Consider the following 14489-nt stretch of genomic DNA (forward strand, 5'->3'; position numbering starts at 1 on the left):
TGCGCACAGACAGGAAAGTGCATGAGAAAGGAATTAAGTTCTATTTATGTGCATATCTTGATGCATGTGTGCATATGTGTGCATATCTTGGTTCTGAATTGCCCCTTTTAAAGACGTGTATGTTCATATAACTTTTAAAGACGTGTATGTTCATATAACTTTTAAAGACGTGCATGTTCATATAACTTTTAAAGACGTGCATGTTCATATAACTTTTAAAGACGTGCATGTTCATATAACTTTTAAAGACGTGCATGTTCATATAACTTTTAAAGACGTGTATGTTCATAGAACTTTTAAAGACGTGTATGTTCATAGAACTTTTAAAGACGTGTATGTTCATAGAACTTTTAAAGACGTGTATGTTCATATAACTTTTAAAGACGTGTATGTTCATATAACTTTTAAAGACGTGCATGTTCATATAACTTTTTCAGTAACATCTCTTCCATTATGTTCAATTTAACTTTTTTGTCACTCAAATAGGCCTACAGTTTTACTTAATTTTTTCACCATGACCCTTCATATACTCTCTTAGCTACTGGTCTCAAACTTGTAAAACACATAATAAAATAAATCACTACACGGTACAAGAAAAGTGATGTTCTGGGTCAATTTGACCTTAGTCTATATAACTTTTGAACGGTGTGTCCTAGAAATAAGCTGCTTTCTGCACAGGAATGATATCCCTATGATACTCAGACGCGGAACAACACTGATCTGGAGTCAAATTGACATGCAATTTGACCCTTGAACTTTCTGTAAAACACATAATAAAAATAAATAAAAGAAATCACTTCATGGTACAAGAAAAGTGACATCCATGATGTTCTGGGTCAATTTGACCCCCACAATTTGACCTTAGTCTATATAACTTTTGACTGGAGTGTCCTAGAAACAAGCTGCACAGGAATGGTGCAACCACGCCGACCACATAGATATGAGAATGATTTCCCTATGATGTTCAGAGGCTGAGCAACACTGATCTGAATTTGAGCTTTGACAAATGTTGACTTACGACGTTGGATCACGGACGATCTGGCAGATTTATGTCTTTGACATGCATCAAACATTTGGCTCTATTGAAAGGTTGGGGCTATTAACCCAGGGAAAAGAGCATCTGAAAGAAACTGTGCTTTCTGTGACTGTACCTACTGTATTAACCTGGAACATAACTTGTGTGTAGCCGAATTGAACGTAAGGGTAGAGTTTCCAGTATATAGTCTTGCTATTGTTATTTTACTGCTGCTCTTTAATTACTTGTTAATTTTATTTCTTATTCTTTTTAAAATATTTTTCTAAATATTTTTGTATTTTTTTAAAACTGCATTGTTAGTTAGGGGCTCGTAAGTAAGCATTTCACTGTAAGGTCTACACCTGTTGTATTCGGTGCATGCTAATAAAATTTGATTTGAAGGAGAGCATAATAGTTGACCTACAGTATACATGACCGTTGAAATTCATTTGACCTCAATTTAATAACATACAAGAACATCATCATAACATATATTATCTATTATACATATCACATGCAAAAGCATAAAAAGCAATACACATCCTCTTCTTACGTAACCCTTTCCTGCAGTCAAACAACCTAGTGGCCTCGTTGGTAGAATGTTATTCATATTTTTTTTATAATTAATAAACATCATTTAAAAAAATGCAGAAAATCTTGTGTTTCTACGTCACACAGTTTCGTTATATTTCAGTCTTCTGAGATGTACAGTATATAAAGTCTATTGGGATGTAAACTCAAAATGGAATACATTTCAACTCTATATCTGACATGGTACAGGTGTCTTCTTTATTAAGCCCATGTGTGAGTTGTATACTTCTGTTTCAAAGTAGATTTTCTTAAGACTACCAAGTGACCCTGATTTAGCCCACTGCATTAAAAGGTTAACTCACAGTTTATACAACAGAGTTGCTGAGTCTGTCTCTCTAAATTCATTGAAGCTGTGTGTGTGTGTGTGTGTGTGTGTGTACATACATGCGTGTGTGTACATCTGTGAAGGTACATTTGTGTGTGTGTCAGGTGAGGCTGTGCTGTCCCAGAGCAATGATCAGGTCCTGTAGAGGTTGTGTGTGTTCTGCTTCCAACAGGTCGTGTTGAAGGCTGAAGTGTGTGAGGTGTATGAACAATGTGTTGAGATGGGGGTGTAGTCCCAGAACCAGGGCCTCTCTGTAGTGTCTCCAGTAGATATGAGCCAGAACACGGAACAACAGCAGAAACACCTTCTTGACTAAGAACACAAAGCCTGCTGGGAACACTGATCCTGGTGAAGGAAGGAGGGGAGGAGAGAAGAAATGAGATGGATAGGATGTAGAGAGAGGTTGGGGATAAGAGAGGGAAGGGAAATAGTGAGGAGGATGATGTGTAAGGTAGTGGGGGAGAGGGAATGAATGGGGAGAAGGGTTGAGTATTTTATTGACTCATAGAGTAGTTGGTTTGTTATGTTGTAGTCATTACTTGATGATCAGTAGGGCAGTGAATGTCTGCAGCACTTGTGTTCATTTACTATAGTGTGTGTGTGCGTGTGCGTGTGCGTGTGTGCGTGTACCTGCTCTGGTGGGGAAGACGTCTTCATCTGTCAGTAGGTCTTGGATGTAGGACATGGTGTAGTCAAAGTAGAGAGGAGCGGAACACCTCAACTTCTTCCCCTGATCGTCTGTCCATGTATACACCCTGCACCCAGTGAGGGAGCAGAAAGGTATGTCTGCACGAGTGTGAATATTAACGTACGTACGTGTGTGTGTTTGAGTGTGACTTACGTGTTATCTGGTCCGCAGGCTGTAGGACAGGTGGTAGGAGTACATAACTCAGAAAGGGCACTGGAGAACAGGTTAATATGCTTAAAGAAAGCTACCGCTGGAGAGGGGGAGAGAGAAACAGTTTGTTCTAGTAATGCAATATTGGGATTAGGGATATACCAAATGAACCCTTACTCTTATTTTGGCATAACCCTAAAGTAACCGTAACTTCATGTCCACATCCTGGTTCAACCCCAACCCTAGCTTCATGTCTACATCCCGGTTCAACCGTAACCTCAACCCTAACACACTTCATGTTAACCCTGGTTTAACCCTAACCTAACACTCCCAAATAGAACTCCCATTTCTGAATTCCCAATGTCTGGTCTTGTTTGTGTGTTTGTGTGTGTGTGTGTGTGTGTGTGTGTGTGTGTTTGTGTGTGTGTGTGTGTGTGTGTGTGTGTGTGTGTGTGTGTGTGTGTGTGTGTGTGTGTGTGTGTGTGTGTGTGTGTGTGTGTGTGTGTGTGTGTGTGTACTGACTGTTGCTGGCGAGCCACTCAGCCTGGTCCAGTCCGGGTGGCAGGGAGGTGAGGGCGGTCATGTCGGTGTGTGTGATCCTCTCAGAGACATACTGCTGCTGCAGATAGGGACGCTCCTCCAACACCCGCTCATTGTTATTATCTCCCCTAAACAATACAACACACACAGTTCGAGTGTGTCTGTCAATATTTAAGTGTCCATGTTTCACTGCTCCAGCTGCAGTCATCAGATTGCATAGTTTGCAGTCTGGACTATATGGTTTACTATATGCACATACACACAGCTGTTGCTGCAGTCTCTTCCCCGGTAGCACATAATGTTCTGAAAACCAATTGTGTTTTTCTTGTTATTCTGGAAAAGAACTCCAATTGACTCAACTAATTCATACCTTCAGATGAATACATTTACTACTATATTATTCTAATTGTAGTCTTATAGAGTTATTACTAAAATAACTCATAAGTCAGGTCTTCTTAGAAAACCAGTTTGTCCAATAACTAGACTGGTGCCCTGCTAATCATTTCATAGTAATAAGTGTACACACTACCTTACAGTATGTATTAACTAATTTGTTAGTACAATTAACTGTTTCAGAATAATCCACAATATTTAGGAGTGACCAAGCTATACGATTTATATGATTAATATTTGGTTGCACACTCCCATTTCATTAGTAATAATAGATTTTTGACCCCATCTGTCACTTCTTTGTTCCTTATTCAGGCAGAAAGGGTGAAATCTCACAGAGATGCTGTGATGTGTTGGCTTCAGTTCTCAGCTCAAACTCCTCTAATCTAGGAGAGAGCTGGACTTGAGTGATACTAAACTGCAGGATGCAGGACTGGAGCTGCTCTCTACTCAACTGGGGAATCCACACTGTAAACCGAAGCCACTGAAGTAATGACATCGCTCAAATATGCCATTAAAACTAATTTGTTCGAAAATATAAATTGATCCTTCATGTAGAGCTGAGATGTAAATGTTTTTCTCACACTGCAGGCTGAGAGTTGTAAAGTCACAGCGGAAGGCTTTGCTTCTCTGGCTTCAGCTCTGAGGTCAAATCTCTCACACCTGATAGAGCTGGATCTGAGTAACAATGAACTGCAGGATTTAGGAGTACAGCTGCTCTCTGGAGGACTAGGGAGTCCACACTGTAAACTGGAGGTTTTGAGGTGAGATATATCATACAGAACTTTGGGCATATTCTATCTCAGCCAGTGTGTGTGACTATTTACACACTGAAATACACATTCGGTATATATTCATGCATGTTGTAGTACAATGAGCCCAGCTAGCACATAACGTTCTGAGAACCATATGATTCTTAGAGCTTGGTGAGAGCATGGTTATCCCATGGTTATTTTGCATACAGCCATCCCATCAACTTTCTGGGAATGGTGCAGGATAGTTGCTTGGTTTGGAACATTCTCAGCATATTTAAGGAATTTGACAAAAAAATAATTATTTTTGTGGTATTTCATTACTTTTACCTTAAAGTACAAACATGGTTAGATTTGTCAAGAAAAAACTTTCTTCTGTGGGAATTTCAGTACTTCAGCATAACGTTTCCTACAGGTTTCCTCATAGTTCTATTTGTTATTGTTACATAAAACCCACAAAACATTAGTAACGTTCAAAGAATGTTCTGAGAAGGTTATTAAAAAATATATACATTCCGTTCTCAGCGTCAACAAAACTATGTCTATTCTCTATCTTGTTCAGGAGTCTTGGCCGCACTTTGATATGGGGTCTGTTTGAATAGACAAAAATTAATAAATAAAGCTTTGTATGAATATAAAAATGTAAAATAAACACACTAGCGCCATCCCGGTGGTGCAGTGGACTAGTTCAATGGATAGAGAATAGAAGATCATAAATGTGAATCTCACTGATGCTGTGCCACAATAAAATGCCTAAGCAAATTAATTTCAATGTCCTATCTGTGTTTTAAACAGTTAACCTAAGCTAGCAGTGTTATTAAAAGTCTCATTGAAACCTTCAGTGAAAGTAATTTAAAAACGTTCAATTAACCAATAATTTCCATTCTCAGAATGTTCATAAAACAATCTCAGAACCTCCCTGCAAACTAAAAAATTTACTCCCAGAACAGGCAACATTTTCACTCCCGTTCTCAGAACGTTTAAAAAAAACGTTGTTTTACCGGTCAGGAAACGTATGGCTTCGTTACCAGACCAATGGGAAACCAAAAACGTTCTCTGTCACAACTTCCAAGGACCTACAGTGACCAAAAATATAAACGCATGTAAAGTGTTGGTCCCATGTTTCATGAGCTGAAATAAAAGATCCCAGAAATGTTCCATATGCACAAAAAGCTTATTTCTCTCAAATGATGTGCACAAATTTGTTTACACCCGTTAGTGAGCTTTTCTCCTTTGCCAAGATAATCCATCCACCTGAAAGGTGTGGCATATCAAGAAACTGATTAAACAGATGCACCTTGTGCTGGGGACAATAAAAGGCCACTCTAAAATGTGCAGTTTTACCACAACACAATGCCATAGATGTCTCAAGTTTTGAGGGAGGGTGCAATTGGCATGCTGACTGCAGGAATGTCCATCAGAACTGTTGGCAGATAATTTAATGTTAATTTCTCTACCATAAGCCACCTCCAACGTCCTTTTAGAGAATTTGGCAGTATGTCCAACCGGCCTCACAACTGCAGACCACGTGTAATCACACCAGCCCAGGACTTCCACATCCGTCTTTTCCCCCTGCGGGATCATCTGAGAGCAGTCACCCAGACAGCTGATGAATCTGTTGGTTTGCACAACTGAAGAATTTCTGCACCAACTGTCAGAAACCGTCTCAGGGAATCTCATTTGCGTACTTGTCGTCCTCACCAGGATCTTGAGCTGATTGCAGTTCGGCATCATAACCGACTTCAGAGAATGGAAATTATTGTTTATTTGAAGGTTTTTAAATAACTTCCTTAACTTTCACTGAAGATTTAAATTATACTTTTAATAACACTGCTAGCTTAGGTTAAATGCTCACCTTCGATGGCCACTGGCACGCTGGAGAAGTGTGCTCTTTCACGGATGAATCCCGGTTTCAACTGCACCGGGCAGATGGCAGACAGCGTGAATGGCGTTATGCAGGCGAGTGGCCTGCTGATGTCAACATTGTGAACAGACTGCCCCATGGTGGCGGGGGTGTTATGGTAGGGGCAGGCTTAAGCTACGGACAACGAACACAATTGTATTTTATTGCTAGCAATTTCAATGCACAGAGATACTGTGATGAGATCCTAAGGCCTATTGTCGTGCCATTCTTCCGCCCCCGTCACCTCATGTTTCAGCATGATAATGCACAGCCCCATGTCGCAAGGATCTGTACACAATTCCTGGAAGCTGAAAATGTCCCAGTTCAGACATGTCACCCATTGAGCATGTTTGGGATGCTCTGGATCAACGTATACGACAGTGTGTTCCAGTTCCTGCCAATATCCAGTCCAACATTCCACAATCAACAGTCTGATCAACTCTATGTGAAGGAGATGTGTCGCGCTGCACGAGGCAGATACTGACTGGGTTTCTGATCCACACCCATACCTTTGTTTTAAGGTATCTGTGACCAACAGATGCCGATCTGTATTCCCAGTCATGTGAAATCCGTAGATTAGGGCCTAATGAATTCATGTAAATTGACTGATTTCCTTATATGAACTGTAACTCAGTAAAATCTTTGAAATTGGTTCATGTTGCGTTTATATTTTTGTTCAGTGTAAATGTGCTAGCTTGGTTATCTCCGGTGCTCTTGGGTGCTAAAGCAAATGAATTATGCACCTGTGTAATGAGGTTAAAGAGCTGTGTGTCTGGTTGTTACGGAAGCATCTGTTCAGCATAACAAATCAGAGATGAGGAGGGGTGGGCTGAGGAGATGATAAAGTGAGAGGGGTAATACTTTGTTATAATGCATTATAACCACAGACACATTAAATGTATTGTGATATTGGTCAATGTCTCTGTCCTAGAGAGTCTAAACCAGGGACTGGAGCCAGAGAGATTTGACTTCATGCAAAGCAGGTCCAAGTTTTCCACTGTACTACACTACACTGTCAATGTTTTCCACTGTACTACACTACACTGTCAATGTTTTCCACTGTACTACACTACACTGTTTTCCACTGTACTACACTACACTGTCAATGTTTTCCACTGTACTACACTACACTGTCAATGTTTTCCACTGTACTACACTACACTGTCAATGTTTTCCACTGACTATATCACCACACAGTCAGTGAAGTGAAAGCAACGAAAATACTTTCAACCTTGATATCTGTGTGTGTGTATTTGAGAATGTGTGTGTGTGACCTTGTTACACTGATAACAGACACAATCTGTTCTCTATGAGGAGTTTCAGTCCCTGCTGGGGTTGCCTTGGTGTGTGTGTCCTATTGGCAAAACAGCATGGCCTTTGTCCACAGGAGAAAGAGAGAGACAGAGAGAGCCAGCGAGAGCAAGTGAACGATGACAGAGGGAGGTTAGGGCTAAAGGGTAAGGTCAGGACAAAGTATGTAGGAATCTTCATAATTGCTTTTAAACAGCATCTGGGGATGGTACAGATAGAGGGAAGGTCACACTGGGAATCAATATAATGAATTAGCAGTGAACACAGCAATCAGGCTGATTTTACCACGCTGAGGGAACTGTCAACTAAACTTCCTCCCTATTCTACTCTACACAATTGTCCCTTTATTTAGACTACCCTCTCTACCAACCACCTGTACACACACACAAATGAATCCAAAGTAGGTGGTGTGTTTATAGGTAAACAGAATCCACTGTGAGCCTACTCTCTCACTCGTGTGTGTGTGTGTGTGTGTGTGTGTGTGTGTTAACACTTCACTGCACTCTGTGGACGAAGCAAACAGTAAGCCCAGCATAACTGGCTCTGTTCAAAGACACACAAGCCATCTATATATTCATGACATTTTTTAAAGCACACACCATCTCTTCTTAAACACTTTTTAAACCACAATCCCATTATTCCTGCTTTTTGCCTCAGTAAAGGAATCTATATCCGTTGATGTTATCAGACAAATATGTGCCACACACACACACACGTCCTTATAAAGAGAACATTCCTCAGTTTACCATGTCCAGCAGCCGTCTCTCTTTTTCTCCGTCCCTACATCTCTCGCTCTATCCCCAATTTTCTCTCTCCACCTCAGTTCAGATCTTTTGAGTTCTAACTAACTGTTCAACCTACTGCCAGCCCTACTCACAAACCCAGTCTAATCTGAACTAGCATAGAACAATGAGAGAGGGAAGGGGGGAAAAGAGAGTGAGGAGATGGAGAGAATGGATAGATTGAGAGAGAGGAAGGGGAGAGATACTTACAGTTTGTTGACGTCAGAGGGTTGGGGTACTATTTGTGTATCCGCAGCAGAGGGGTGACTCTGGCAGCCCCCCATGGCTGGGAGCTAAGACCTCGGAGTAGCCAGCGACAACCCTTTCCATCCAGGGCCGGGCTGTTACACACACAACAGAACACACTCACACATGCTCTCACATTCACTCATACAAAACACACTAATGTAGGCACACTATACTACACACTAACACACAGACCTCCTCCAGCAAAGCTCCAAGTATGAATTATATTCCACAAGTGTAATATCCACTGTGTGTACAGAAAAGTCCTCTGCTCCCTCCTCGTGTTAGTGTGTGTGTCTGTTCTTTGTCTGTGTCCCACGCCCCTAGACTCCTCCTCTGTGAGGTGGTCAGGCAGGTTTCTCCACAAACATATTTACTGAGCCAAGAGCTCTCTACTCCTCCCCCTCCATCTCTACTCCACCCCTCCCTCCATCTCTACTCCACCCCTCCCTCCACTAGGTAGCCTCGTGGTTAGAGCGTTGGGCCAGTAACCGAAGGGTTGCTGGATCGAATCCCCGAGCTGTCAAGGGAAAAATCTGTCGTTCTGCCCCTGAACAAGGCAGTTAACCCACTGTTCCCCGGTAGGCCGTCATTGTAAATAATAATTTGGTCTGAACTGACTTGCCTAGTTAAATAAAGATTCAATTAAATAAAAAAAATCTCTACTCCACCCACCCCTCCATCTCTAATCCACCCCCTCCATCTCCACCCCCCCTCCATCCCCCTCTACTCTACCCCCTTCCTCCCTCCCTCCATCTCTACTCCACCCCCTCCCTCCATCTCTACTCCAACTCTACCCCCTCCCTCCAGCTCTACTCTACTCCCTCCCTCCCTCCATCTAAACTTCACCCCCATCTCTACTCCACCCCCTCCCTCTCTACTCCACCCCCTCCCTCTCTCCATCTCCAATCCACCCCCTCCATCTCTACTCCACCCTATACTCCACGCCCTCCCTCCATCTCTACTCCACCCTCCCTCCAACTATACTCCACGCCCTCCCTCCATCTCTACTCCACTCCCTCTCTCTACTCCACCCCCACCCTCCCTCCAACTATACTCCCCCCTCCCTTCACCTCTACTCCACCCCCTCCCTCCCCCTCTACTCCATCTCTACTCCACCCTCCAACTATACTCCGCACCCTCCCTCCATCTCTACTCCACTCCCTCCATCTCTACTCCACCCCCACCCTCCCTCCAACTATACTCCCCCCTCCCTTCACCTCTACACCACCCCCTCCCTCCCCCTCTACTCCACCCCCTCCCTCCCTCCATCTCTACTCCACCCCCTCCCCCCCTCCCTCATCTCTACCCCACCCCCTCCCTCCATCTCTACTCCACCCCCCCTCTCCATCTCTACTCCACCCCCTCTCTCCATCTCTACTCCACCCTCCCTCCATCTCTAATCCACCCCCTCACCCAATCTCTACTCCAACCCCTCACTCCCCTCCCTCATCTCAACTCTACCCCCTCATCTCTACTCCACCCCCTCCATCTCCACTCCACCCCCCCTCTCCATCTCTACTCCACTCCCCCTCTCTCCATCTCTACTCCACCCTCCCTCCCTCCATCTCTACTCCACCCCCCATCTCTACTCCAACCCCTCACTGCACTCCCTCCATCTCTACTCCACCCCCTTCCTCCCTCCATCTCTACTCCACCCCCTCCATCTCTACTCCACTCCCTCCCTCCATCTCTACTCCACCCCTCCCTCCCTTTCTACTCCACCCCCTCCCTCCCTCCCTTTCTACTCCACCCCTCTCCCTCCATCTCTACTCCACCCTCCCTCCATCTCTACTCCACCCCCCTCTCTCCATCTCTACTCCACCCCCTCCCTCCCTCCATCTCTACTCCACCCCCCTCCATCTCTACTCCACCCCCCATCTCTACTCCACCCCTCCATCTCTACTCCACCCCCTCCCTCCATCTCTACTCCACCCCCTCCCTCCATCTCTACTCCACCCTCCATCTCTACTCCACCCCCTCCCTCCATCTCTACTCCACCCCCTCCCTCCCTTTCTACTCCACCCCCTCTCTCCCTTTCTACTCCACCCCCCTCTCTCTCTACTCCACCCCCTCCCTCCATCTCTACTCCACCCCCCTCTCTCCATCTCTACTCCACCCCCTCTCTCCATCTCTACTCCACCCCCCCTCCCCCCATCTCTACTCCACCCTCCCTCCATCTCTACTCCACCCCCCCTCCATCTCTACTCCACCCCCTCCCTCCATCACTACTCCACCCCCTCCCTCCATCTCTACTCCACCCCTCCACCTTTACTCCAACCCCCCACCTCTACTCCACCCCCTCCCTGGTTTGGTGTGTGTGTGTGTGTGTGAGACTGCAAATTGAACCCAACCCCTCTACTCACCTGACCTAAAGGTAAACATACTGTATTTGTTTTGGCTGCTGTGTGTCATTTCAGCACATGAATCAATGACATTGAGAGCCCAGTGTTGATGGTTGACATATTTATTAGTTTGATATCTGAATTTACAGGCTAGGTTTGACAACAGTAACACACACAATTACATATACAGAAAAGGGACCGCCAGCATCAGAACCCTTTATAAAAGGCCTCTGACTACAGAGAGCACGCACACGTAAGGGTCAGATGCAGTGTTGTATGGGTCAGATGCAGTGTGCGGTGTTGTATGGGTCAGATGCAGTGTGCGGTGTTGTATGGATCAGATGCGGTGTGCGGTGTTGTATGGGTCAGATGCAGTGTGCGGTGTTGTATGGGTCAGATGCGGTGTGCGGTGTTGTATGGGTCAGATGCGGTGTTGTATGGGTCAGATGCGGTGTTGTATGGGTCAGATGCGGTGTTGTATGGGTCAGATGCGGTGTTGTATGGGTCAGATGCGGTGTTGTATGGGTCAGATGCGGTGTTGTATGGGTCAGATGCGGTGTTGTATGGGTCAAATGCAGTGTGCGGTGTTGTATGGGTCAAATGCAGTGTGCGGTGTTGTATGGGTCAGATGCAGTGTGCGGTGTTGTATGGGTCAGATGCAGTGTGCGGTCTTGTATGGGTCAGATGCAGTGTGCGGTCTTGTATGGGTCAGATGCAGTGTGCGGTGTTGTATGGGTCAGATGCAGTGTGCGGTGTTGTATGGGTCAGATGCAGTGTGCGGTCTTGTATGGGTCAGATGCAGTGTGCGGTCTTGTATGGGTCAGATGCAGTGTGCAGTGTGCAGTGAAGGTATGACGTAACTCTGGTTAGCTTTATCAGACCCTGAATCAGGGTGGATCCCTCTCCCTTTCCCAAATCTAGCCAATTTCATTAGTCTCTAGCCCACTTTGGCATCACAATAGGTAGATCAAATTGTCATATCACATACAAATATTAAGATTTTTTAATAACGCCCTGATTCCTTTAAGTCAAACCTCTTCCTCACTTGTGAGTAAAAAACCTTGTGATGGTGGGCAGAACCACCAAAGTGCTTTAAACATAAAACCACACAACAGAAACTAGCTTCACCAAGTCATACCTGAATGACAGGCTCTAAAAGAGAGAAAGAAGGGGCAGAGAGCGCTTTAGATACTGATAAGATGATATAGCAAGAGGAATTGTATATGGAAGACATTTCCAATACACTAAACATATACATACATGTACCCACCCACCCAGGAGGAAGCACGTAGCAGGGCTTCAGGGTCTGATGCTGGGGTAAAAACCATAACAACACAGATGTCATTATTGCCTCATTTCAACATTATAAACACACACACGCACACGCACACACACACACACAGCAACCTGCTAAACATCCGCTTTCCGATACATCTGAATTGATACCAAAAATAGATACGTGTTTATATATATATATACTGTTTACATTATAATACGTTTACATTATACCACAACCTAATAAAAGGTTCAAAGGTCACAATATTACATTTACACAGCTCTGTGGAGGGGTGATATGGAAGGGTGTGAGTGCTTCTGTCTGCGCAAACTGTGTGTATACACTCACAAAGTGGCGTGTGTGTATGCCTCACGCTTTGTGTGTGTCGTGTGTGTGTGAATAATCACGCTGTATGTGTGTGTACTCATGCTGTGTGTGACGTCACACAGGTGTACTTTCATCACATCCACAGAACTGCTCTTTTAACCTGAGAATATATTTTCCAAATCTCCCACACATACACACAGAGAGAGAGAACAGACGGAATAGTCCACACAGAGAGAAAGAACAGACTGAATAGTCCACACAGAGAGAAAGAACAGACGGAATAGTCCACACAGAGGGAGAACAGACGGAATAGTCCACACAGAGAGAGAGAACAGACGGAATAGTCCACACAGAGAGAAAGAACAGACGGAATAGTCCACACAGAGAGGGAGAACAGACGGAATAGTCCACACAGAGAGAAAGAACAGACGGAATAGTCCACACAGAGAGGGAGAACAGACGGAATAGTCCACACAGAGAGAGAGAACAGACGGAATAGTCCACACAGAGAGGGAGAACAGACGGAATAGTCCACACAGAGAGAAAGAACAGACGGAATAGTCCACACAGAGAGGGAAAACAGACGGAATAGTCCACACAGAGAGGGAGAACAGACGGAATAGTCCACACAGAGAGGGAGAACAGACGGAATAGTCCACACAGAGAGGGAGAACAGACTGAATAGTCCACACAGAGAGAGAGAACAGACGGAATAGTCCACACAGAGAGGGAGAACAGACGGAATAGTCCACACAGAGCGAAAGAACAGATGGAATAGTCCACACAGAGAGAAAGAACAGACGGAATAGTCCACACAGAGAGGGAGAACAGACGGAATAGTCCACACAGAGAGAAAGAACTGACGGAATAGTCCACACAGAGAGGGAGAACAGACTGAATAGTCCACACAGAGAGAGAGAACAGACTGAATAGTCCACACAGAGAGGGAGAACAGACTGAATAGTCCACACAGAGAGGGAGAACAGACTGAATAGTCCACACAGAGAGGGAGAACAGACTGAATAGTCCACACAGAGAGGGAGAACAGACGGAATAGTCCACACAGAGAGGGAGAACAGACTGAATAGTCCACACAGAGAGGGAGAACAGACGGAATAGTCCACACAGAGAGGGAGAACAGACGGAATAGTCCACACAGAGAGGGAGAACAGACGGAATAGTCCACACAGAGAGGGAGAACAGACGGAATAGTCCACACAGAGAGGGAGAACAGACGGAATAGTCCACACAGAGAGGGAGAACAGACGGAATAGTCCACACAGAGCGAAAGAACAGATGGAATAGTCCACACAGAGAGAAAGAACAGACGGAATAGTCCACACAGAGAGGGAGAACAGACGGAATAGTCCACACAGAGAGGGAGAACAGACGGAATAGTCCACACAGAGAGGGAGAACAGACGGAATAGTCCACACAGAGAGAAAGAACAGACGGAATAGTCCACACAGAGGGAGAACAGACGGAATAGTCCACACAGAGAGGGAGAACAGACGGAATAGTCCACACAGAGCGAAAGAACAGACGGAATAGTCCACACAGAGCGAAAGAACAGACGGAATAGTCCACACAGAGAGAGAGAACAGACGGAATAGTCCACACAGAGAGGGAGAACAGACTGAATAGTCCACACAGAGAGGGAGAACAGACGGAATAGTCCACACAGAGAGAGAGAACAGACGGAATAGTCCACACAGAGAGGGAGAACAGACGGAATAGTCCACACAGAGAGAAAGAACAGACTGAATAGTCCACACAGAGAGGGAGAACAGACGGAATAGTCCACACAGAGAGGGAGAACAGACGGAATAGTCCACACAGAGAGGGAGA

At 44.8% G+C, this 14489-nt stretch overlaps 1 protein-coding gene across 1 annotated transcript; it reads right to left on the reverse strand.

The window, feature by feature from the left end:
• Positions 1 to 1459: 1459 nt before the first annotated feature.
• LOC115152065 (MOB kinase activator 2) lies at positions 1460 to 9027 on the reverse strand. The gene is made up of 6 exons (XM_029696561.1): positions 8889 to 9027; positions 8658 to 8788; positions 3292 to 3437; positions 2773 to 2869; positions 2562 to 2686; positions 1460 to 2276 (listed from the first exon to the last, which is right to left on the reverse strand). Exons 2-6 carry the CDS (start codon positions 8729 to 8731, stop codon positions 2032 to 2034), a joined length of 687 nt encoding a protein of 228 aa, XP_029552421.1. The 5' UTR covers positions 8732 to 8788; positions 8889 to 9027; the 3' UTR covers positions 1460 to 2031.
• Positions 9028 to 14489: the final 5462 nt, after the last annotated feature.

Source organism: Salmo trutta, chromosome 17, assembly GCF_901001165.1.
Source record: "Salmo trutta chromosome 17, fSalTru1.1, whole genome shotgun sequence".
NCBI lineage: Eukaryota > Metazoa > Chordata > Actinopteri > Salmoniformes > Salmonidae > Salmo > Salmo trutta.

Bases quoted from the DNA above. Each gene is read 5' to 3' on its own strand.
- LOC115152065 (XM_029696561.1), bottom strand. From the start codon at position 8,731: ATGGGGGGCTGCCAGAGTCACCCCTCTGCTGCGGATACACAAATAGTA. The intron at 2,870-3,291 runs GTCAGTACACAC...CCCCCTCTCCAG, and splicing joins TGAGTGGCTCGCCAGCAACA to CGGTAGCTTTCTTTAAGCAT. The intron at 2,687-2,772 runs GTAAGTCACACT...CACTGGGTGCAG, and splicing joins GCCTGCGGACCAGATAACAC to GGTGTATACATGGACAGACG.